Source organism: Siphateles boraxobius, unplaced genomic scaffold (genome assembly GCF_051911475.1).
Source record: "Siphateles boraxobius isolate OS27281-9 unplaced genomic scaffold, OSU_SipBor_1 56, whole genome shotgun sequence".
NCBI lineage: Eukaryota > Metazoa > Chordata > Actinopteri > Cypriniformes > Leuciscidae > Siphateles > Siphateles boraxobius.
This window is the reverse complement of record NW_027509182.1, coordinates 4,326,170-4,349,171: the sequence shown is the minus strand read 5'-3', so window position 1 is coordinate 4,349,171 and position 23,002 is coordinate 4,326,170. Positions and strand designations below refer to the sequence as shown.

Genomic DNA, 23,002 nt, shown 5'->3' with positions numbered 1-23,002 from the left:
CTAAAGCATTTATTAATCTTTGTTAATGTTAATTTCAACATTTATTAATACATTATTAAAACAAAAAGTTCTATTTTCTGTTAATATTTTTAATTGACCTTAGCTAACATGAACTAACAATGAACAATATATTTGTATTAATTAACATTAACAAAGATCAATAAATTCTGTGACAAATGCATTGCCCATTGTCAGTTAAAGTTAGTCAATGCTTTAACTAATGTTAACTGGGACCTAATTGTAAAGTGCCATAGTTGTTATTCATTTTATTTCAGTTATAGTTATTTTAGTGTATTTTATTGCATCAAGTTAAACTAAATGAAAATGAGAAATGTATCCTTGGCAACTAGCTGAATTAAAATAAGTTTAAGGTTTTTCTTTCTTTTATTTCTGTTAATGTTTATTTTACGTAACGGTTTTAGTTAACTTTAATAAGCCTTTGTCTTATTCATTAAGTACTAGAAGAAAGTAATAAGACATTACATTTTTTATGCTTTTATATTTATTTCATTTGTTCTTGAAACTGAATACAGCTACTTCAATTTCCTGAAGATTTTCTGCTTTATCTTGGAATAAAAATGTGTAATTGCCCGATCCTCACTGGCTCTGGTGTATTTCACAAGTAAAATCAGATCTTTTCCTCACAGTATGCACGCACACACACACACACACACGTACACACACAATGCCAGCCAAAGTCTATCAGAGGATTGCATATTTACACATCAGTTCAAACTGGATTTAGTTTCACAGTTCATTCCTTAAACACAGACATACTCCTAACTCATGCAATTCATCCAGTACACTTTTCATGTAACCCTGTTTGTACACGGCAAAGCAATAGTGAACTTTCCTTGGGAAATAAATCTATTGTTACATAATAGTTTTTTGAATACTATTAGATGTTTGGTATATGAGGAAGTGTGATGCGTACTACTGGGAGATATATCGACCAGATGATTAAATGGCCAGTAGTTAGCCATTTTGATTGTCTTTATTACCCATTAACTGTGAATGATTGACCTATTGACAAAAGTGTGTCACATTTTAAATCAATTTTGTGCAAAATATGAAATAAGTTTCAATGTTGTGTCCATGACATTGTCATTCATATAGATGAGCCAAAAGCATTATGACCAACTGCCCAATGTGCTGTTGGTCCTCCGCGTGCTGCCAAAACAGCGCAGAGCCTCTGAGGCATGGACTCCACAAGAGCCCTGAAGCTGTGCTGTGGTATCTGGCACCAAGACGTTTGCAGCAGATCCATCAAGTCCTGTAGGGTGTGAGGTGGGGCCGCCGTGGATTAAACTTGTTAGTCCAGCACATCCCACAGATGCTCAATTAGATCTGGGGAATTTGGAGGAACTTGAACACTCCATAATGTTCCTCAAACCATTCATGAACAATGTGTGAAGTGTGTGAGGGTGCATTATCTTGCTGAAAGAGGCCACTTCCACCAGGGAACACCATTGTAATAAAGGGGTGTACCTGGTCTGCAAAAATGTTTAGGTAGGTGTCACATTTACATCCACGTGAATGGCTGGTCCCAAGGTTTCCCAGCAGAACATTGCCCAGATCATCTCACTCTCTCCACTGGCTTGTCCACGTCCCACAGTGCATCCTGGTGGCATTACTTTCCCAGGAAAACGGCGCACACAGACACGGGACTCCTCAGAAAACGGGAAACGAAAACGGGACTCCTCAGACCAATGCTCATGTGCCCAGTTGTAGGCACTTTCAACGATTGACAGTGGTCATTAAAGGCCCACTGATTGTCTAAAGCAGAGTATGAAGCACTATAGGGTGACCTTTCTCCCATAACCATCATTAACATTTTGTGTGACTTGTGGCACAGTAGAAATTCTTTTGGCTTGGACCAGGCGGGATAACGTCTCAGGTTACGACTGTAACCCTAGTTCCCTGAGTAGGGAACAAGACGATGATGGTTTGGGAACGCCCGTGCGTGATTGCGTCTGAAGCACATGTGAACGTCACGGGCGGGTGACTTCATGACCAGGAAAGGATAAAAGCACATCCGGTTAGAGCCGTGCTAGCTTCGAAAAAGGCAGAAGCAAGTTGATCACAGGGATGTGGGAAGTATGGCAAAGTGAAGCATCATCTCGTTCCCTTCTCAGGGAACTAGGGTTACAGTCGTAACCTGAGACGTTCCCTTTCGAAGGAACTTGCGATGCGTCGATGATGCTTTGGGAACGAGAATGCCCGAATGCCATACGGCCAAGAACCTGTCATGAAAAACTGTCACGACATGAGAACTCTAGACCCAGGGGTATCCATTTCTAAGTTAGACAAAAGTATCTGACAATCTGACAAACGTAAGCGGCGAAGACCAGCCAGCTGCATCACAAACTTCTTGAAGGGACATCCCAGAAATTAGGGCCTTGGAGGCCGCCATACCCCTAGTAGAATGGGCTCTAATGGTCAAAGGTGAAGGCTGCCCCATAACCTCATATGCAAGAGAGATAGCCTCGAATATCCACTTGCTAACCATCTGCTTGGATGCCGGAAGGCCTTTTTAGGAGGCCCAAAGCATACCAGTAACTGATCAAATTTTCTAAACTGGGCAGCTCTGTGGACATAAGTGTCCAGTGCTCTGACTGGACCGATGAGGTTCAGTTTCTCCTGGTCTACATCATGAAATGGAGGAGGACACAATGCCTGCAGTAAAATAGGCTGTGGTATATTTGTTGGAACTTTATGTATGTATCCAGGTTTGGGATAGAGGAACGCTTTGACCATCCAGGGTGCAAACTCAAGGCACGAAGGTGATACCGAAAGGGCCTGACGATCTCCAACTCTTTTTAGTGAGGAAATGGCTAGAAGGAACACAGTTTTGAGGGTCAGAATTTTTTCTGAAACAGTATCAAGAGGCTCAAAGGGAGCGATAGATAAACCTTCTAAAACAAGAACCAGATCCCAAGCTGGAACTCTGGTATGCACTGCAGGCCTCAGGGTTCCACAATGGAAACGTATAATAAGAGGATCTCTTCCTATAGAGTAGGCAGCAATAGCCGTAACATAGACTTCAGTGTGGAAGGAGATAACCCTGAAGCAAAACGATCTTGCAGGAACCCAAGTATTGAACCAATAGTACGATTAACTGGATCCCATTGTCTTAAATTACACCAAGTAGTAACAACTTTCCATTTCAGGGCATATAGCTTCCTCGTGGATGGAGTTCTGGAGTTAAGTATTGTCTCTACAGCCTCGGTTGAGAGACCAGAATCTATGAGTCGGGCCACCTCAGAGGCCAGACCCAATGGCTGAATGTTTCTGGACGGAGATGGAGGATTTCTCCCCCCGTCTGAGATAGAAAGTCCCTCCTAACCGGCAGCTCCATGAGGAGGGCCGTCGAGAAGGGACATTAGGTTTGAAAACCACACTCGGCTTGGCTGGTACGGAGCTACTAACAGAACACTCACTCTGTCTAGGCAGACCTTCTCCAGAACTCCTGGGAGCAGAGCGGTCGGGGGGAAAGCGTACAGACATAGCCTTGGCCACGTCTCTACCATTGCGTCCAGACCCAATGGGGCTGGATGCGTGAGAGAAAACCAAAGTGGACAGTGCGTCGTTTCTTGAGACGCAAACAGATCCACCTGTGCCTGACCGCAAACTCTCCAAATTACACCTCAGTGGGGAGCCTCCATTCCCCGGGCCTCAGCACCTGTCTCGACAGGATGTCTGCTCCTATATTCTGATGTCCCGGAATATAAACTGCTCTGAGAGAGAGTAACTTCCTGGGACCACAAGAGAATCTGGTGTGCCAGTTTGTATAGTGGATGTGAACGCAGACCCCCTTGATGATTTATTTATGAGACCACCGACGTGTTGTCTGTGCGAACAAGCACGTGGTGGCCCCTCAGGTCTGAAAGGAAGTGTCTCAACACATTGAAGACTGCCATCATCTCCAGGCAGTTTATGTGCCACGAAAGATGATGACTCCTCCAAAGACCTTGAGTTGAATGACCTTCCATTACCGCTCCCCTGCCCGTGAGAGAAGCATCTGTCGAGAGCGAAACTCGATGGCAAAGAGCTCCTAACACTGGACCCTGGGATAGAAACCAAGGTTTCCTCCATATAAACTAGGCACGGAGACACCGCTGTGTTATCTTGATCATATGGAGTGGGTTCCCCCTCGGAGATACCCCTTGGTCTTGAGCCACCACTGTAAGGGCCTCATGTACAGCAGGCCGAACGGTATAATGTTGGACGCAGCTGCCATCAGACCCAACAGTCTTTGAAACTGTTTTACAGTGGCCTAGCTTTATCTCTTTTACAACTGTGAGGATCAAAGCAACACGAGCAGGCGAGAGCACGCCCCTCATTGTCACTGAATCCCACACGACACCAAGAAAGATGGTTCTCTGTGCTGGAGTATGTACACTTTTCTTGGCATTCAATCTCAACCCCAATTTTTTCATATGTGCGAGAACAACATCTCGATGCCGAACTGCCAATTGTTCCGACTCTGCTAGGATAAGCCAGTCGTCTAGGTAGTTCTACCAGAAAGACTCGGGAGAATAAATACTGTAACAATAAATACATTTATTGATAGTCCAGCAAGCAATAAAGTTCTTTGGCGTAGGCCCCGTCCATAGCTCGCAATCCGAAGGTCCAGACTCTGCATTTCCTGGCTGAAGATGAAGGCAGGGGCGCAGCCGACCCCCTGGGAGGTATAGGAAGGGACCATCCTGGTGGTGGTGGGGAGGATGGAGGGGAAGGAACCATCTTGGAGGTGGTGGGGAGGATGGAGGTAAATGAAAGCATCAGCATCTGCGAACTCAAACATGTGTAAGTACCGGTCTTTTATACCGCAAGTATTAGACATGATTGGATAGATGAGAAGGTAATAAGTGACGCAGCAATTGAGTCTTCCTGGCAGAACTTAACGCTAAAGCTTCTATTTCAGAATACGTATGCCCTGCAGTCTGAGCGGAGCTAGAGCTGCATCTATACGCATTTTGTGAACGTGCGAGGTGATAGAGCAAAACCGAATGGAAGAATCTGATACTGGTAGGCTTTGCCCCCGAAAGCGAACCTTAGGAACTTCCCGTGTTGTGGAAGGATGGAGACATGGAAGTAAGCATCTTTCAGATCTATCGTGACAAACCAGTCCTCGGATCTGATTTGAGTCACGATCTGCTTCAACGTTAGCATTTTGAATTTCAATTTCTTGACTGAACGATTGAGAAGACGAAGATCTAAAATGGGACGCCCCCCCCATCTTGTAATTTGTGATCGTTACAGGCATAATGTTGTGTTGATGTTTCTGCAATTGCATGCTGACACAGAAAGAAAAATGCAATGAGGATCCGTTAAGTTCTTAAGGGTAATAGTCTTTTCTGTTTGGAACTGGAATTTCTTTGTGAGGGGCGCTAGTCCAGGTTTTTCCAAAATTAGACCAGATGACTGAAGATAATTCTTCATGGTTTCGGAAACTTGTTAGGTAAACCGTGGATATGGATAAAGGAAATAGCAATTCTGCTGTTGTTTCTTCTACTGGCGTACTATTTATGCATCCACAGTATCAAGAGTTTCATTCAACAAATGACTCATTTGTTGAATGAAACTCTTGATACTGTGGATGCATAAATAGTACGCCAGTAGAAGAAACAACAGCAGAATTGCTATTTCCTTTATCCATATCCACGGTTTACCTAACAAGTTTCCGAAACCATGAAGAATTATCTTCAGTCATCTGGTCTAATTTTGCTGAAAGACCAAGAATGTCTTGTTGGATTTTGTTCAAGTTCTCTGTTGGATCCATCAAACCGGTGCAGAACTCAGGGCCGATGATGAAGCAGGCTCCTCTTTGCATTGCTAGAATGTAATCCAAGGCCACTCTGTTCTGTAAGATCATTATCTTTTGCGAGGCGAGAGTGTCTGTGATGTTGCTGGTACGACAATCTTGATAATGTTGATGGATGACTGAAGGTTTCGTATATGAGTTTTTTTTTCTTTTGTGATAGTTGGTTCGGCTGTGGGTCTAGTCGTTTTCTTGAGGTTTTCTTGTGGCTTCATACGCAGATGAGGAGGTCGGTGCATATGGGTCTCGGGAAATTCATCATCAAGTGGTATCTGCACAGAGTAAGAAAGAAAGAAAACAAAAGACAGTAGAGCAGTATTTGTTCAAACACTAGGATTGTGAACTTTTTCCAAGTCTGCTAGACAGTAGAGCAGTGTTTGTTCAAACACTAGGGTTGTAAACTTTTCTGAGTCTGCTATTGTTGTTCCCTCTTTCCCTATTTCTTAAACCCTTTGACACCTAAGAAACAGTGAGGTAAGGATGGACTAGTGGATGGGGAAAACCTATGAGGGAGCCTTCACCCCAGGGTTGGCCCCCGAAGCCTGTGGCATTCGGTTCATCCCAGGTCTCCTCACTTGTTCCGTTTCTTATCCTATCCCTGTAGATCAGGTGTGCCCAACCCTGCTCCTGCCGATCGACTGTCCTGCACAGTTTATCTCCAACCCTAATTAAACACACCTGCCTTTAATTTTCAAGTGATCCTGAAGACCTTAATTGGTTGCTTCAGATCCTGAAGACCTTAATTGGTTGCTACAGGTGTGTTTGATTAGGGTTGGAGATGAACTGTGCAGGACAGTCGATCGGCAGGAGCAGGGTTGGGCACACCTGCTGTAGATAAAGGAACAACTTTACAGTGAGACACATTAGTCCAGGTTTTTCCTTCCGTGACACAATACTGCAGCTGCTGTAAACAACATCACTTAATGTGGTCCATGCCACATAGACTCTAATGGCTTGTTTCTGAATTACTTTCAATTACTTGAGCTGAACCGTCAACAAACAACTCAAATTCTGAATTCTCTATGGGAGTTTCTTTTACTTCCCTTGTAGGTGTTTATGTAAGCGTAAGACAAGCATGAGTCATTTCTCCTTCATCCTCTAATACAACTTCAGTCATTGCGGACATCATACATGAGGATTGTGACTGGTACACGCTGTAAAACAAAGGTTCGGGGGTTGAGAGGGTAGTTAACCAATTAACCAATTGACAGAAGTTTCTTTTGCTTGATTCATCACTGTGGACACTGCATGAGGGCATTTTACATTTACAGTCTGACCTAACACCATTACTGATGAAGGGCCTGTGCTGTAGCATAACATTTAAGGCTGTGAGTCTACTTAACTAGTGCCCCCCAAAGGAAAGCTGAGACAGTCACTTTCCTTTTGTTCTATTAAACAAAAATAAGTCTTTCATCTTTGTTGTAAGTTACTGGGGAAATTAAGCACTCACAGCCCAAATGGTTAACACCTGAGCAAGCTACCCCACGAGTTTAATGATGAGGGGAGGGGCTGCTTTAGAGTTGCAAGCAGACTGAGTAGCAGTTGAGTAACATTGTTAACTTGTCTAAAGTTCTTTTTGTTTTTCCTACACTCTTTTCCCCAATGTCCATGTTTACCACAATAATAACAACTGCCCTCTCTCTTAGGACATTTGCGTTTCTGTTGTATCTCTGTGTTGACCTTAAAGGATGCTGCTGCAATTTTTACTCTTGCCTTGACATCAGAGTCCAACCTCTCCAAGTTTTTTTGCAGGGTTCTAGTGGACCATGCGAAGTCTAAGAAAGGGAAAGCTTTTCTATGTTCTGACAAAAGACCATCAAACCATGTGCGAACTAGGGGGGCATTATCATTTAGCCCCTTCTCTGAAGTGTCAGCTATCCCACTGTATGCTTTAACATCCGCAGTGGGGCTCGACAGCCATAGTCAAACGGGTTGGCGTGTATGGTCGGGTTGTGGAGAGGTTGTGAGAGATTGTGGTTAGGTAAAGGAGCAGCCTCAGCAGCAGGAGGGATGTAAAGGTCGTTAAGCTGGGCTGAGTTGAGTGGGGGACGGAGGCGCCAGAGTCACTGTCGAGCCCTCTTGAGGTGTCGTGGGCTAGTCGTCGAAACACTGAGGACGGGAAGTGCCCACTTGAAGACCCTAGAGATGTCCCCTACTCTGCTCAATCCAGACGGTTGTCATGAGGGGACCGCACTGTGGTTGCAGCCGTTGTGTGTGCAAATACACTGCAGCTATTAACACCAGACAGAAGGAGATTCACATCACCATTTGGAAAGAAGCGTAAATGGATGGAGAAGCATAGGTTACTGTAAAGCTACGTCTTAGTTGGTGCTTATCTTGGCGAAAGCCGAGTACAAATCAGCATGAAGTTTTAACATCTACTCTCGTGAAATGGAAATCATGCAGCTGACTGACAAAGTCTTTCAGTGTACTCACTAACAGTCTCATCCTTCTTCTGTACACAACTAGTGATATTTGACCAGTCCATGTTTGGTCCACCAATGTTCTTTAATGCTTTCAGAACTCCCTCTCTCAATTCGTCTTTTCTGGCATGTTGTAGTTCAGAAGTAACAGCAGACTCAAAACTGTTGAATTCAGATTCAGTTAGAATTTGTGACATCAGCTGTGTGACTTCTGCCAACGACATGTCGTAGAAAAGCATTTTACTGATCAATGCTCTTCTAAATTCAGAAATTCTTTTGAGGGTAAGCTCTGGGATAGTCTCTCTATATCTTTAGGTCTTAGCGCTTTGGCAACAGTTTGGATTTGGACAACAGAAGAGTTTCAGTTCCCTCAATTCCCTGAGATATTTTCCTTTCACCACATACCTTTACTGAATCTACTGGCTCATCAGTTACTGGTTGAATGGCTACACCTGTTTAAAGAAAGCTTGTAAATCAGGATAAATCCCATCTGACTGTTGGTCTTCTGAGTCACATTTGGTTGAGGCCTTGTTATGGCCCACCTTTTTCGTGAGACAGGAAACTCGAGTGAACAATTGTTTGTCCTGTTCTTTTAACTTAGCAATAAACCTAGCTTTTTCTTGTGCAATGGTTAAGCTAAATTCTCTGTGGCAGCAGATAATGCCTTTTATATTTAGCTTTCTGATACATGCACCTAACACCTTCTTGCATTCTTCAATAGACCATACTTTTTCTGGGTGAACACCAAATTTCTTTGTCAAATCCAATCTGACTGACTCAGTCACTATGGAGTCCATCTGCTCCCCTAACAATGACTTAAACTCGCTGTCTGTCCATAAAGGGGTTGCTAGCCCACCTTTCTCAGTAGTTGGAACCAGCCAAGTATTCCTTCTAACGATTTTGTGAGTTTCTTTGTTACCACACAAACAAACACTAAAAACTTCTCTGATCAACAGAGGGGACACCAAAACTGATCAACTATCGTTGACCTTCCTTCAAATTACTAGCACTTTACGCCAACTTTCCCTGCCAAGAACAGAAGATAAACAATTATTCTCTCCTGAAAACAGAGGATAACAATTTTAGCAAGTAATGCTAAACTTCCCTGCTGAATCAGAGGATAACTTTCTTCCCTGCTGAAACAGAGGATAAACAATATTAACATGTAATGCTAATCTTCCCTGCCTGAATCAGAGGATAACTTTCTTCCCTGCCGAAACAGAGGATAAACAATATTAACACGTAATGCTAATCTTCCCTGCCTGGACAGATGATAACTTTCATCTCTAAACGAAAACTTTAGAGGATAACTTAGTTAACCAAACTCTACAGCTGTCTGTTAACTCTTCTCTGGCGGCACAGAGGATAACAGAATTATCCTGGTCTCAATGATTCTTTTGAATAGAGTTACACTCACCAACTCTTGATTGTACAGAAAGATTCAGTCTGGAAACTCAGTCAGATCTTTGAGCTCCATGTATCAATCTGGATTCAGGTGAGTAGAGATTCAGTCTGGAAACTCAGTCAGATCTTTGTTGAGCTTGAAGTTTCAATCTGGATTCATGTGAGTAGCTCTATCCGGGTCACAGCACCAAAACTTTTCAGCACGTTACCGGAAATCCCACAGCCCTGATCTTGTCAGCATAACAGTGTGATTCAAATGCAAATATTCTAATCCAATCAGCCGGACTATTCAATGACTGGGAAAGGGGCTCCGAGAGCCATTAGAACAAAGGGTGAGAGTCTCAGTAATCGGACTCATTTAACTCACAATAGAGAGAACAGGACTGGCAATGAATCTCTTGCTGATAACTCTGATATTTAAATTCAGTCTACTAAACTTTCTCAGTTTCTATACTGTTGTATTGGAGCCTAGATTAAACATTTAATAAATTTGTAATACAACACCCACTAACATTGATGATGTATTTAAAGGCTTAGTGGGCAGCATTGGGAACTTAAAGGATGATGCCAATGCTGGAGAAGTGGTTGTTCTACTTTTGGCATTGTGCTATAACCATATTCATTTAGCCCCCTTATATCGGAGTATATGTGAACCTGAGGGCTAAAAACTCTAGATGAATATGACTTATTCCATGTTTTTGATAATTGTGTAAATCAGGAAAAAATGGAAAATGGTGGAGGTATTGTGCTAGATGTGAGAAAGCACTCGTCTAAAAGGCTTTTTGGATGAACGCCTTGTTTATCGTCTGGCCATTCAATATTTAACTTAGACACAGCTCAAGTTAATTCCTCCACCAGCTCCTCATTTGCTGGGGAAGAAGCTGGCATGTCTTCTTCCCCCATTTCGATGCTCAGCGCATCTAGTTCCTCGGAACTAGACAGCTGAAGCACCAGTGCCTCTTCCGGAGCAAAAGTAACCGCTGGGCGGGCTTCCAACTCAGGAGGGAGAGCATTGGATACCACGGGTAAAGGCTGAGAGAGGGCGGAGCCCGTCTCAAACCCCTGCCGTGAGATCCATTTGCGATCCCCATGATAAGAGCTTCCGTGCTGCCTCTGCAGCAGTGGGGCCCAAAGCACAGGGAACACTCACCTGAATACTCTCCTCGAAGAGTGACAGGCGAGAGCGTAGTGTGCTAAGCGGCAGCCTCTCACAATGCTCACAATCAGCCCCCTCGAAGGCTGACAGAGCATGCTCCACTCCCAAACACATCACACAAAGTTTGTGTGTATCCCCACCCATAAGATAACGAGGGCAGGGAGCCGCACACAACTTGAACGATTGATTGGATGTCATTTAGATATAATATTGAGCTGTATGGTTTTGTGACAGACAACAATAAACATGACAGACAGTTTTGACATAGAGCGCTTGCTGAGGCACAGAAGCTAGCGTGGTTCTAGCCGGATGTGCTTTTATCCTTTCCTGGTCATGACGTCACCCGCCTGTGACGTTCACTCTCGCCATTGGACTAGTTGACACGTGCTTCAGACGCAATCACACAGGGGCGTTCCCAAAGCATCATCGACGCATCGCGAGGGAAGGGAACCTTTGTTTCACTCGTGCATCGATAAGCCTTGGGCGCCCAACACCCTGTCACCGGTTTGTGGTTTGTCCGTCCTCAAACCACTGTTGGTAAAATTTTCTCACCACTGCTGACTGGGGCTACATCTACATTAATCCGGATACATTTGAAAACTGAGTTTTACTTTACCTTACTGTGCATTCGTAAAACCTTACAAAAGCTCACTGAGATAATACAGAAAATAAATAATAAAGTTATCGCGCAATTCTTCTGACAGGATCATTTTATTTAGCTAAATACCTCACCCTTCACTGACGCGTCCAGGTTGCACTCAGTCACCATATGTTTGGTCTAAAACAAAACTGCTCTCATGTATTGCCGCAGGACAGCAAATGTGAGTACATTTTTTGTCCTCTTTGCAGGACTGTGATATGAAGAGTGTTCACATTTTTGCAAAAGTGTGAAAGTGAAGAGTACATTACAGCCACGATACCAGTAGAAACATAAATATCTATTGGAACAATATGCGTCACATGACTAAACTTACGTCTTACCACGGTTTTGACGGTCCACACTTCAACGTGAAAACTGCTTTTTCAAATGTATCCACTTTGGAGAGCGTTTTCAAAAAGCTCTGTTTTTATTAATAGAAATGCCATCTCAGTGTGGACAGAAGGCTAAAACGAAGAGAAAAGGATGCATTTTCAAACAAAAACGTATTAGTGTGGACAAGGCCTGGGAACAACCCACAAGCCTTGCATTTTCAGAGATACACTGACCCAGTCACCTTGCCGTAGCAATTTGGCCCTTTTCGTCTTCTGCTCAGATCTTTATTCTTGCCCATTTCTCCATACACGTTGTATAATATTTGCATATAGTAATGGTGTTACATCTGCAATAAAGGCCACTTTACTCACTAAATCATAATCAGTGTAAGAGTCAAACAGGTCAATTTAGCTCAAAGGGAATTATTAATTAATTTATAGGGAATCTTGAAAGAATCACTTATACGGCTGAGCAAATGACTGAGCAGTGCCATCTCTGAACCAATCAGTCTCTTCCAAACTATCAAACGTTGACACGTTCTTCCTTTAGCTGGGCTCATCTCTTTGAAGCTTGCATGGCCATAAAGTTCTTAGCTGGGGGTTTTCGTTGGATAGCTCAGACTAGCTGGAGCCCCCTCCATTTATGGCCCTAGATTAGACTGTTGATTTGGGGTCTGGACAGTTGAGGTCTGCGTAGAATTATGTTTGAATGACTCATCTGGAAGATTAATTTGTGTTTGGTTCGCCCTTGGTTAAACCCCACACTGGTTCACCACAAATGCAAAAATTATGAAATTCATTAAAGGGGATGTCTAATACTATTTCATGCATTCTCACTTATTTATACTGTTAACGAGTTATTATCATGCTAAACATTCGTATAAAGATTCGTATAAGTTTTGGAATTTTTTTTATGAGTATGGCCCTGTATGATTTCATAAAGGACGGAATTCCTTGTATGGGCAATTCTCCCGTAAGAGCGTGCACACACATCAACCAGAGCGAGAGCAAGAGCATGCCCATCAATGTGCAAGTTCGGGTTACGGAAGTCGTCGGTAGCGCTGCACGGCACACCTCCAGGAGCGCGGCTGTTTTCGGAAAGACTCGGTACAGTATCTGTCTTTTATAAATCTGATCAAACTAAAGTCTCTGCGGAGATATAAAGGATGCTATACTACTCTATAGGTACTTAAGATTAGCCTAAAATGAGATTGGCAGGAACTGCGTGTGTTATGTCCCCTTTAAGAACAATTAACAAATCAACAAAATAACTTATTGAAATACTTGGGCTAATCTGACATCATACGTATGTAATGCAAACAGTGAACTTTTGTTTTGTCCTTTTCCAAGCATGCAGTCGTAGTGTTGAGATGTAAAATAATGACTGTGTTACATAGACGCTGGTGGGGTTGAGGATGACAGAGAGGCTTCTAACATGCTGTGCTCTATAAGTACCAGTCACTGCAGAGAATGGATCCTTGTGCCAGACCGTTTGTCTGTATTTATGTCATACCAAGCTGAGAGAGAGACACAGAAAATGCATTATAGGGCGTTGCCATTGTGTCACTCATGCACTTAGATAACACAGCAGAGGCTTTTTAAAACACGCCTCCATCTTTCAGAGTCATTTCTAAAAGGGTTTTTATTTATTTATTTTTAAGGGAAATCTTATTGTAGATGTTGCTGGAGTTCACAGTTATGTTTCATTGGCGTATCAACTTTCTCTCTGATGTCTCTCCTTAGAAACTGAGACAATCATTAACACAGTAAGAGCAGAGATACAAAATGAATGTGAACAGCATAGCTCAGATAATTTGGTCTGGGAAGAAGTTAATAAGAAATGTTTAAGTTCATTATATTGAAACCCAACTTTTCATTGTAGACTTTATCTTGCCAAATCTGAGCATTTTTAGATACTGTTGGTATCTCTTCTAAAACCTTACTTATAGAGTAATCGTCTGTGGATCAATGGAGACAGCTTGAAAATAATTTTTAGATCAATTTGAGATAAAATGCAATTTTTTCTATGATTATCTGATTTTATTGCTAATCTTATTGATATGTAATCTCGACAAATAGTTTTGGAGATTTTACAATAGTGTCTGCTTTCGAAACTTAAGCTTTAAAACCTTTGTGAATATTTTGTTTTATTCAGTGGTTCAAAACATGTATCAAACTTATAAATCGTAAGTTTAGTAAACGAGGCTTCATTGCGTCATATCTGAACTTAAGTGTTTTTTTTTTTAAATTTCAATAGTTTGCAGATAGGGGTGAAATTAATTAAAGTCCACATTACAAAATAAAGGTAAAAGGGCAGGATGAACATGACAGAAATTTTGGTATCATATTTTCTGGAATATTAGTCAAATTTCTTTCATCTCAAATGTGCTGCGACTTATATTTCAATAAGTGATATGATATAAGTTATAAATATAAAATAAATATTATATAAGTGATATAATGCAATTCACGAGTTCACCTGCCCATTCAGCCTTAAAAGTTAATAGTAAACTAACTTGGCTTGCTGTCTTTGAGCTCGAGCCGAGCCTCGGGTTCAAGCCTCCTCCAGAGTTAAAATGGTCCCACTATAATGGTACTGCCGCAGGAGGAAAGAGAGAATTAGAGTAGGAGACGGGGAGGAGGAGAGCTGCCGGAAGAATTCGTCAATGGGATGACGCAGTGTCTGGTGCTTATATAGTACGCTTATAATGATGATTGAAGGGACTGAATGTTTAGGCTCCCCCCGAACCTACGTTTGGTACTTAATTTAACATCAAGCACAAAAAAATGCACAAAGCAGATTCATTTGGATTTGTGCCGAATGAAAGAGGTAATATGTGAGCCCATGTTTATTTGTATAGCGCATTGCTCATTTTCTCTCAACAATGCAATTTTGACCCGGGGCGGACAGTCAGGTGTAACTTATTTTCTGAAAAAACAGTCTTTGACTAATCAAGGCTTTTGTCTTCATTACTTTTCAGAATTTGATTTCTGTATTATGTGTTTTGTATTACATGTTTACATGTTTTTAGAATTTGATTAGAACACAAACGTAGAACACAATATCCTGTTTTATGTCTGCCCTCGCAGCATATGAGTTTTTTCTTCCCGCCCCCATGCAATCATTACTCTATGTCACTCAGCGGTGACGTGCATCAATTAATCTTTAAATGATATAGATTAGATTACACAATTGAACCTGTCCATTATATGCCGGGAGTAAAGATCAGGGGAAATGCGTCATTGCTGGTCTATGAGTAGACGCAGACCCTCTGACACACAGTCAGGAATCTATTTGGCCATCTGGACAGTTTATATGTACAATTACTTGTGTTATTAGTTTGCACCAGTGACCAGATCTGTCAGATAAAATGCAATTAGTTTCCATATTGGCTGCATAACACTATTGCTTGCTTCACACTAGGGATTTAAAAAAAAAAAAATCCTAAGTATCAAACTTTGTTGAATAGCTCATCCCAAACCAACCAGGCTCTTAACTTACATAATTTCTAGCTAAACATTTATATTGTTATAAAAATATTTGCTTGGTTATCACTAAAGCTCTCTCTATTTTGTTGTAGATCATTAGCTCGATATTCTGCCTCAGAAACCTGAACTAAATCAATTTTGTGAGGTAACTTCGAACGCAAACGCTCCCTCAGAAGGCAATGGCTTATATGGCAGCAAGGCAACAAGTCAGCTGCCTAAGCTTTGGTCTTCCAAATGATTTGAGCTAATTCGCCCACATTAATGATACCAAAATGGGCAAGAACCACTCAGATATTTTTCAGCAAGTGTAAAAAATTATTTGAAGAAGCTTGACAAAGACACACTTACTTTCATTGTGGCTTAGGTTTTTAAACTATTTGTGCTGTTTAACAAGTCAAATGACAGCTTATATGATTTTTTTTTTTTAAAAGGGATGCATTCACTTATATGCAAATAAAGGTGCGATCACATTTACTATTGTTCTGTGAATTTTCCATGGCGAAATCCAGTAATTTCAATAGAAATCCATGCAATTGGGTATTTCACATGAGGATGAAACAATTCCCCACATACAGTGCATGCATAATTATTATGCAAGTCGATATTCTGTTAATATTTTTTTTTTCCAAGCACATTTTACCAATTTCAAACCACATCAATCTAAATAACTACTATTAATTTTGTAAATAATCATTTAAAAGTGATATATAATTGTTAACGATGGCTGGAAATGAAAAACGCCTTATATTCAGTTGTGCATAATTATTAAGCAGTCATAATGTGGGGAAAATTCAGTGGAGGGGTGTGGACCATCATCAACCTCAACAGGGTCGGGTAATGAAGCTAGAAGTTCAATCCTTCTTAGTGAAGGAGGCCATAGAATGTATTCCTCCTCGGCAGAGGGGGGCCTGGTTTTACAGTCGGTACTTCATAGTTCCCAAGAAGGATGGAAGGTTGCGCCCCATTATATATCTCAGGGTGTTGAATTGGTCTCTGATGACATTCAGGTTCAAAATGTTAACTATCCCTATTATCGTGAGTCAAATCAGGTGCGAGGACTGGTTTGTCACGATAGATCTCAAGGACGCGTACTTCCACATTTCCATCCTTCCTCAACACAGGAAGTTCCTGAGATTCGCTTTCGAGAAGAAAAGCATACCAATACCTACTTCTTCCGTTCGCCTAGCGTTATCCCTTCACCAAATGTATGGATGCAGCACTGGCTCTGCTGAGACTCCAGTGCATAAGTAGAATACTAAATTATATCGAGAACTGGCTCATCATAGCCCCGTCGAAAGAGATGGCGGTTCGGCATCAAGAAGTCGTTCTTCGCTATATAAAGTTCTTGGGGTTCAGACTCAATGTCAAGAAAAGCTCACTGTCTCCCAAGTAGAGAACTATGTTCCTGGGGGTTTTGTGTGACTCTGTGTGTGACTGTCTGCTAGTCATATAGAGACCATCTTGACCACAGTCACCAACATCAAGCTAGGCCAGGCCATCACTTTCAAACACTTTCAGAGAGTGCTGGGGCTTTTGGCAGCAGCGTCCAACGTAATACATTTTGGCCTGCTGTACATGAGACCCCTAGAAAAAGAGGTGGCTCAGGACCAGGGGGTTCTCCCCGAGGGGAAATTCATTCCGCATAATCAGGGTAACGCGTAGATGCCTTCGTTCCCTGGTTATGTGGAAGAAACCGTGGTTCCTGAGTCCTGTGTTGGGAGCATCCTGTCAGCGAAAAATAGTGATTACAGACACATCCCTCACAGGCTTGAGAGCAGTTATGGAGGGTCGCTTTACCAGAGGTCTGTGGAGAGGGCATCATCTCTCTTGGCACATAAATTGCATGGGGATGATGGCTGTGCTTCCTCCCGGACCTCAGGGGCCGTCATGTTCTAGTGCGAACACACAATATGTCTTTGTTCTCCTACATAAATCGAGGAAACTTTATGTCTTATAGTGGAATATGTTTGTTTTATGGTGCAGAGAATGCCAGTTGGACCCAGTTAACTGCCCAGTGGCTTCAGTGCTGGAGTTCCTCCAAGGATGTTTCTCTGGTGGTCTTTCCCCATTCACACTGAAGGTTTACATGGCTACCATAGCTGCCTTCCACTCACCTTCAAGTATTGGCCCTTTGGGGAAACACCAATTAATTGCTTGTTTCCTTTGTGGCATTCGGAGGATGAGGCCTGTCATCCAGGCCAGGGTTCTTGTTTGGGACCTGGCCGAGATTCTAGAGGGATTATACCTAGCACCTTTCAAACCCATTGACAAGGTGTCACTTAACATTGGTTCTCCTGTCTCAAAGCAAACAATTAGCAGATTGATTATGGAGGCTATTTCCTCAGCATATGAGGCGTGCATTTTGACCCCACCTCTGCTGATAAGAGCCCACTCAACTAGAGGAGTGGCATCCTCTAAAGCAGGGGTGCTCAATCCTGCTCCTGCCGATCGACTGCACAGTTCATCACCAACCCTAATCAAACACACCTGCCTTTAATTTTCAAGTGATCCTGAAGACCTTAATTGGTTGCATCAGATGTTTTTGATTAGGGTTTGAGATGAACTGTGCAGGCCAGTCGATCGGCAGGAACAGGATTGGGCACCCCTGCTCTAAAGCCCTTGCTTTCAGAGGCTTCCCGTCTAGAAGTCTGTGTTGCTTGCTGGGCCTCCCTGCACACCTTCATTAAATATTTTAGCTGGGATCTGCCCTCCACGCTGGGTTCTCAAGTCCTCTCATCCTGAGCTGTGCCTAGATAAGCTTCACACCAGGAAAGGCACTAGTCAGTTTGGCACAGTGGGTATTTCGTGTTGTCTTCTAAGCAGTGCAAGTTCCCTCTTAAGGGAACGACTTTAACCCTTGTTCCCTGAGAAGAGAACGAGGCACTTGCCACACCTCCTGAGTGCCTGAGAATGACTGGCTTCGACTTATCAGAAGCTATCACTGTTGTGTGCCGGCTCCCCTTTGTAGCTTACATGTATGCTGTCACATTACGTCATGACGCAACACCACTCGAGATTGGACTAATTTCACACGTGCTTCAGGCGCTATCATGCAGGAGGCATTCCACAAAGAGTCATCTTCGACACAGCGTCTCATTCCCTTCTCAGAGAACAAGGGTTACCGTGATTCGAGACATTTTTCATTACCAGCCCCGTTATCTATTATATATCACTTATAAATTATTGTATACAAAATCAATAGTAGTTATTTAGATTGATGTGGTTTGGAACTGGTAAAATGTGCAGAATATTGACTTAATAATTGCAACAGTTTCAAGTTGGTCACACAGATTTGCGGTGTTGACCAATAAAAATCTTCTTAGTTTGAAAGTGACTTCTGTGTGAGCTGAGCTTCATACGTTGCTACACTATTGACAATAGACAACGGACCTTTTTTGCCTGTAAAATTTTTCTTATGTACTTTAAGTCTTCCAAGCAGAATGAATATACTAATGCATACTATATATAAAGTCAATGCTGACATTGACTATTCTTTTTCTTTTCATCTGCTACAGATTTTGGCTTTGGAAACTTCTTCCGTCCTGGGGAACCCCTGACCACTTGGTGTGGAAGCCCACCATATGCAGCTCCAGAGGTGTTTGAAGGACAACAGTATGAGGGTCCGCAACTGGACATCTGGGTAAGAGTTTGGCAGTACTCTAACTATATCAGATGTAAATACTATATTAATTTGATATATATATATATAACTGAGTACCATATTCATGTACCATTTTGTTTACATGGTTACATCATAATCTTGTAAAGCCTCTGCTGGGGAAAAAAGCTAAAAATCAGCCGTATCTGGTCTTAGCTGTTTTAAGATGAATGTAACTGGTTTAAGCTGGTCAAGCTGGTCTCCCAGCATGGCCAAGCTGGTGTATCGCTGGTTTTAACTGGTTGGTGAGACCAGCCTGATCATCTAAAGAAGTGGTCAGATCCACTCTAAAGCCAGCCTGTTAAACCAGTTATGACCAGGCTGGAAGACCAGCCAACCAGATTTGGCTGGTTTTAGCTGTTTTTTTAGCAGCAATATAGGCTCTATAGCAAATCTCAGCTGTGTGATTGTTTATATTGTCATAAAAGGGTCAACTTTATTATCACACAGCTCTATATAAACATGGATATATTTATCCCCATACATGCAGTACAATCATGTAAAGCGAAATATACTATGTAGCAAATCTCAACTGCCTGATTTATTTAGTCATAAAATGTAACTATATTATAACCCAGCTCTTTATGTACAGTTGTATATATAAGTATGTCCAACTTTATTCTCATACAGTATACTTGCGTAGGGCTGATATAGCAAATCTCAACTGTTTTATTGCTTGTATTACCGCAAAATAAAAAAAACAGCTCTAATCTGCTAAATGCGATTATAAACATCGACATCATGGATTTCTGTAAAGCTGCTTTATATTGTGTATTGTTAAAAATGCTACATGTATATAAATACATTTGACTTGGCTTGACATAGTTCTCCAAAAAATAGCATGGAATGATCATGTCCACAAAAAACATGTTATTACCATGGTACCATGTTCAAAAAAGCATGGTAATACCATATTCAAGGGCATCAAACTAATATGTATGTATTAGACAGCTGACGAAATTCTTCCCAATTGTTGATTTGTCATCTCAGTCAGTATGGAGAATTGCGTCAACAACTAATGGTAATTTAATTGATTGAAAACATAATTATTATTTCCTGCATTGTGTGTGGGTGGTCCTTTGTGCTAGTTCCTAGGCAGAGATTTATGTTTATTTATTGATTTTCTGTGTATGTGTGTGTCATGCAGAGTATGGGGGTGGTTTTGTACGTGTTGGTGTGTGGCGCTCTTCCATTTGACGGCCCTAGCCTTCCTGTTCTCAGACAGAGGGTCCTGGAGGGTCGTTTCCGCATCCCCTACTTCATGAGTGAGGGTGAGGAAGTCACAATAACATAATTATACGACTGTTCATGCATGTTTGAGTTGGCATGAATACAGTAGATATTTATCAACCACCCCAATATCTATATTATTTGGAATCAATACTGACAAACAGTGTTGGGGGTTAAATGCTACATAATTAGAACATAGCTGCTTACACCAGAAGATAAAGTTTCGGAAGGAGGCAGCATCTCTTTTGAGCTCATTGTATTCAATGTATGATATTTCAGACTGTGAGCACCTGATCAGGAAGATGTTGGTTCTAGATCCAGCCAGGCGTTTGTCCCTGAGTCAGATCAAAGAACATCGCTGGATGGTGCAGGAGGTCCCGTCCCAGCGGCCTGTGCTCTACAGACAGGGTTTGCCCTGCGAGAGCAAATCAGGCTTGGGCGAGCACAGTGAGCAGGTGCTGCGACTCATGCACAGCCTGGGCATCGACCAGCAGAAGACTATTGAGGTCCGTTGATCAGCTTTTACTTGGCCAGGGTTTGGAATGTGATTAATTCCAGTGCAATTCCTGAGATCAAACTGCATTTGAATTAAGGTTGCAAACAGGATGTAGAACTGTAATTCAAATTTGACTTTAAGAAAGTACAATGAAATTAAAAATTCAATTCAAATAAATTTCAAATTGAATTGTAATGAAATACAAAGAATTAAGAAATTATTTTACAAATTACAAAACATATGGGCTATTATGTAAAACCTTAATGATGTTTGACATAGCCAGCTATAGGAATTTATATTTACATTTATATACATTTCATTATATGTAATAAATTAAATGTCTCATTTTATGTGCTATTATGGAAGATCACTCATTGAGAACCAAAATTCTCTAATTTGCTCAATATATCCTTTGATAATTGAATTAAATTTTCAATTTCAGTATTTATTTTTATTAAGTTTATGAAGACATTTTGTTGTGCTGCATGTCAAAAACTAAAATCTGTTTTAAATTTTTTTTTTACTGGATTTACATATTTTTGGGTGGGAAATAATTATACATAAACATGCATAGTTAGTCAAAAACAGTGATATTATTATTTATGTTTTGCCAAACAATGTGTGTCTTTATTACATTTCTGTAATTCAGATTCCTGTGGGTGAGCCCAATTTAATTCAATTGACAATCCTAGTAGTATTTCTCCTCTGAATTCCAAATTTGATTTCTCCAAAGTAGAGCCTTTCAGAATCTTTTCAAACCGTACTGATAGAAATGTGACATTTCTAGTGTTCTCTTTCCTTGTCTGTCTTGCTCTCCTTGCCTTTCCTGTCACAGTCTCTCCAGAACAAAAGCTATAACCACTTTGCTGCTATCTACTACCTGCTTGTGGAGCGGTTGAAAGCGCATCGCAGCAGTTTCCCTGTGGAACAGCGCTTGCACGCCAGCCAGCGCCGCCCTAGCACCGTCGCTGAGCAGACTGTTGTCAAGGTAACCCCATCTGTGAAGTCTTCCCAGACATATTGAAATGGCGTTGGTATAACAATGTAAATATTGGAATCATGAGAAACAAAATCTGTATTCCAGCCATCCTTATTTCAGTTTAACCTCTGTGACCGTAAACCATATAAACAAGCTTTTAAGGTTTGGTGGGTTGCTTGTAAATGTGGAGAACTTTTTGGATCCTTTTTATGGATTTGTCAGCATATTCATTACATATTCATGCAGTATCAGATGGTACTTTGACATATACAGAGTCTAAGACTACTTAAAAGTACATTTCCATGTAACAAAGGTACAACCATGATAGTTACAATACCGTGATATATATTGGTATTTTACAGACCATGGCGGTTCCCTCCCAAGCGTGCATCCCTCCTCAGGCAGCACATCACCTGCGTTCACCTGTTCTGTTGCAGTCCACCACAGACACATTTACCTTCCCACAAACCCCTTCTTCCCCAGATCAGACGCTCATAGAGGAAGACGTGGCCACTCCCAAGGTCAGTTTTGTTTCAACTGAAGTGAGCAACAAAACAAAGAGTGAAAAAAGGTTATTAAATGGATTCTTCTTGCACTGAGAGAAATCTCTCATCCTCCTTTCGTGCTTGAGGCTATATTTCGTAAGCTCTGCCTGCATGTTTTAAATAGCAGCGTTACTCATTGGCGCTGCTGTATGACAGCAATAAGAGCTTTTGTCTGCAGCGTGTGAAGTTCCTCTGCCTGCGTGTCAGCCTGATCTCTTCCTCGTTACTCACCCGCAGTATCTCCGCAGCATTTCAGCCTCTTAAAATAACACCTGCCTATATATATTAAATAATAATAAATGCTCTTTATGATTTCAGCGGCTGGTGTCACCACTGGGGCTTTGCGTCAGTGTAGGTATCTCAAGCACTCATTACTAATCATTCATATAGGAATGACTCAGACAGAGGCAAGGGAATTTATATGATACCTGGTATGAGGCAATATGACAGTATGCGCTTCATGACACCTGGAATATGTCAGAGATTTTGCTGTACCATTTATACTGTGGTAGCAGGGCTGGGCAGGGCTGGGCACTGCCACAATGATGATATACATTGTGGCAGTGATTTTGCTATATCGTTTATATTGTGATATGTAAATATATTTGTGTAGCACAGATTATACAACTTATTTTACAGTGTTATTTACACTTTAGGTTGTGTTCACACTTGACAGGTTTGGTTAGATTAAAACAAACTCTGGTGCGATTGCCCTGTTAGTGCGGTTCATTGAATAAGTGTGAACGCTGCCATCCGAACCCTGGTGCACACCAAACAAGAAACAAACGAACTCTGGTGCGATTCGACTGAACACAACACGGACCAA

At 41.7% G+C, this 23,002-nt stretch overlaps 1 protein-coding gene across 5 annotated transcripts in view; it reads left to right on the top strand.

Moving 5' to 3' along the window:
• Window positions 1-23,002, top strand: part of sik2a (salt-inducible kinase 2a) — a 64,670-nt gene that overhangs the window by 7,939 nt on the left and 33,729 nt on the right. For 4 of the 5 annotated variants that reach the window (XR_013195652.1, XM_077206453.1, XM_077206456.1 and 1 more), the window contains 5 exons: window positions 18,784-18,908; window positions 20,074-20,197; window positions 20,436-20,662; window positions 21,488-21,640; window positions 21,994-22,152. Coding sequence is in view for 4 of the 5 variants with exons in the window: in XM_077206453.1 (XP_077062568.1) it covers window positions 18,784-18,908; window positions 20,074-20,197; window positions 20,436-20,662; window positions 21,488-21,640; window positions 21,994-22,152 (788 nt within the window). In the remaining variant the exon portion in view is untranslated. The remainder of the gene's footprint in view (window positions 1-18,783; window positions 18,909-20,073; window positions 20,198-20,435; window positions 20,663-21,487; window positions 21,641-21,993; window positions 22,153-23,002) is intronic. The other variant, XM_077206454.1, reaches the window with a different exon arrangement.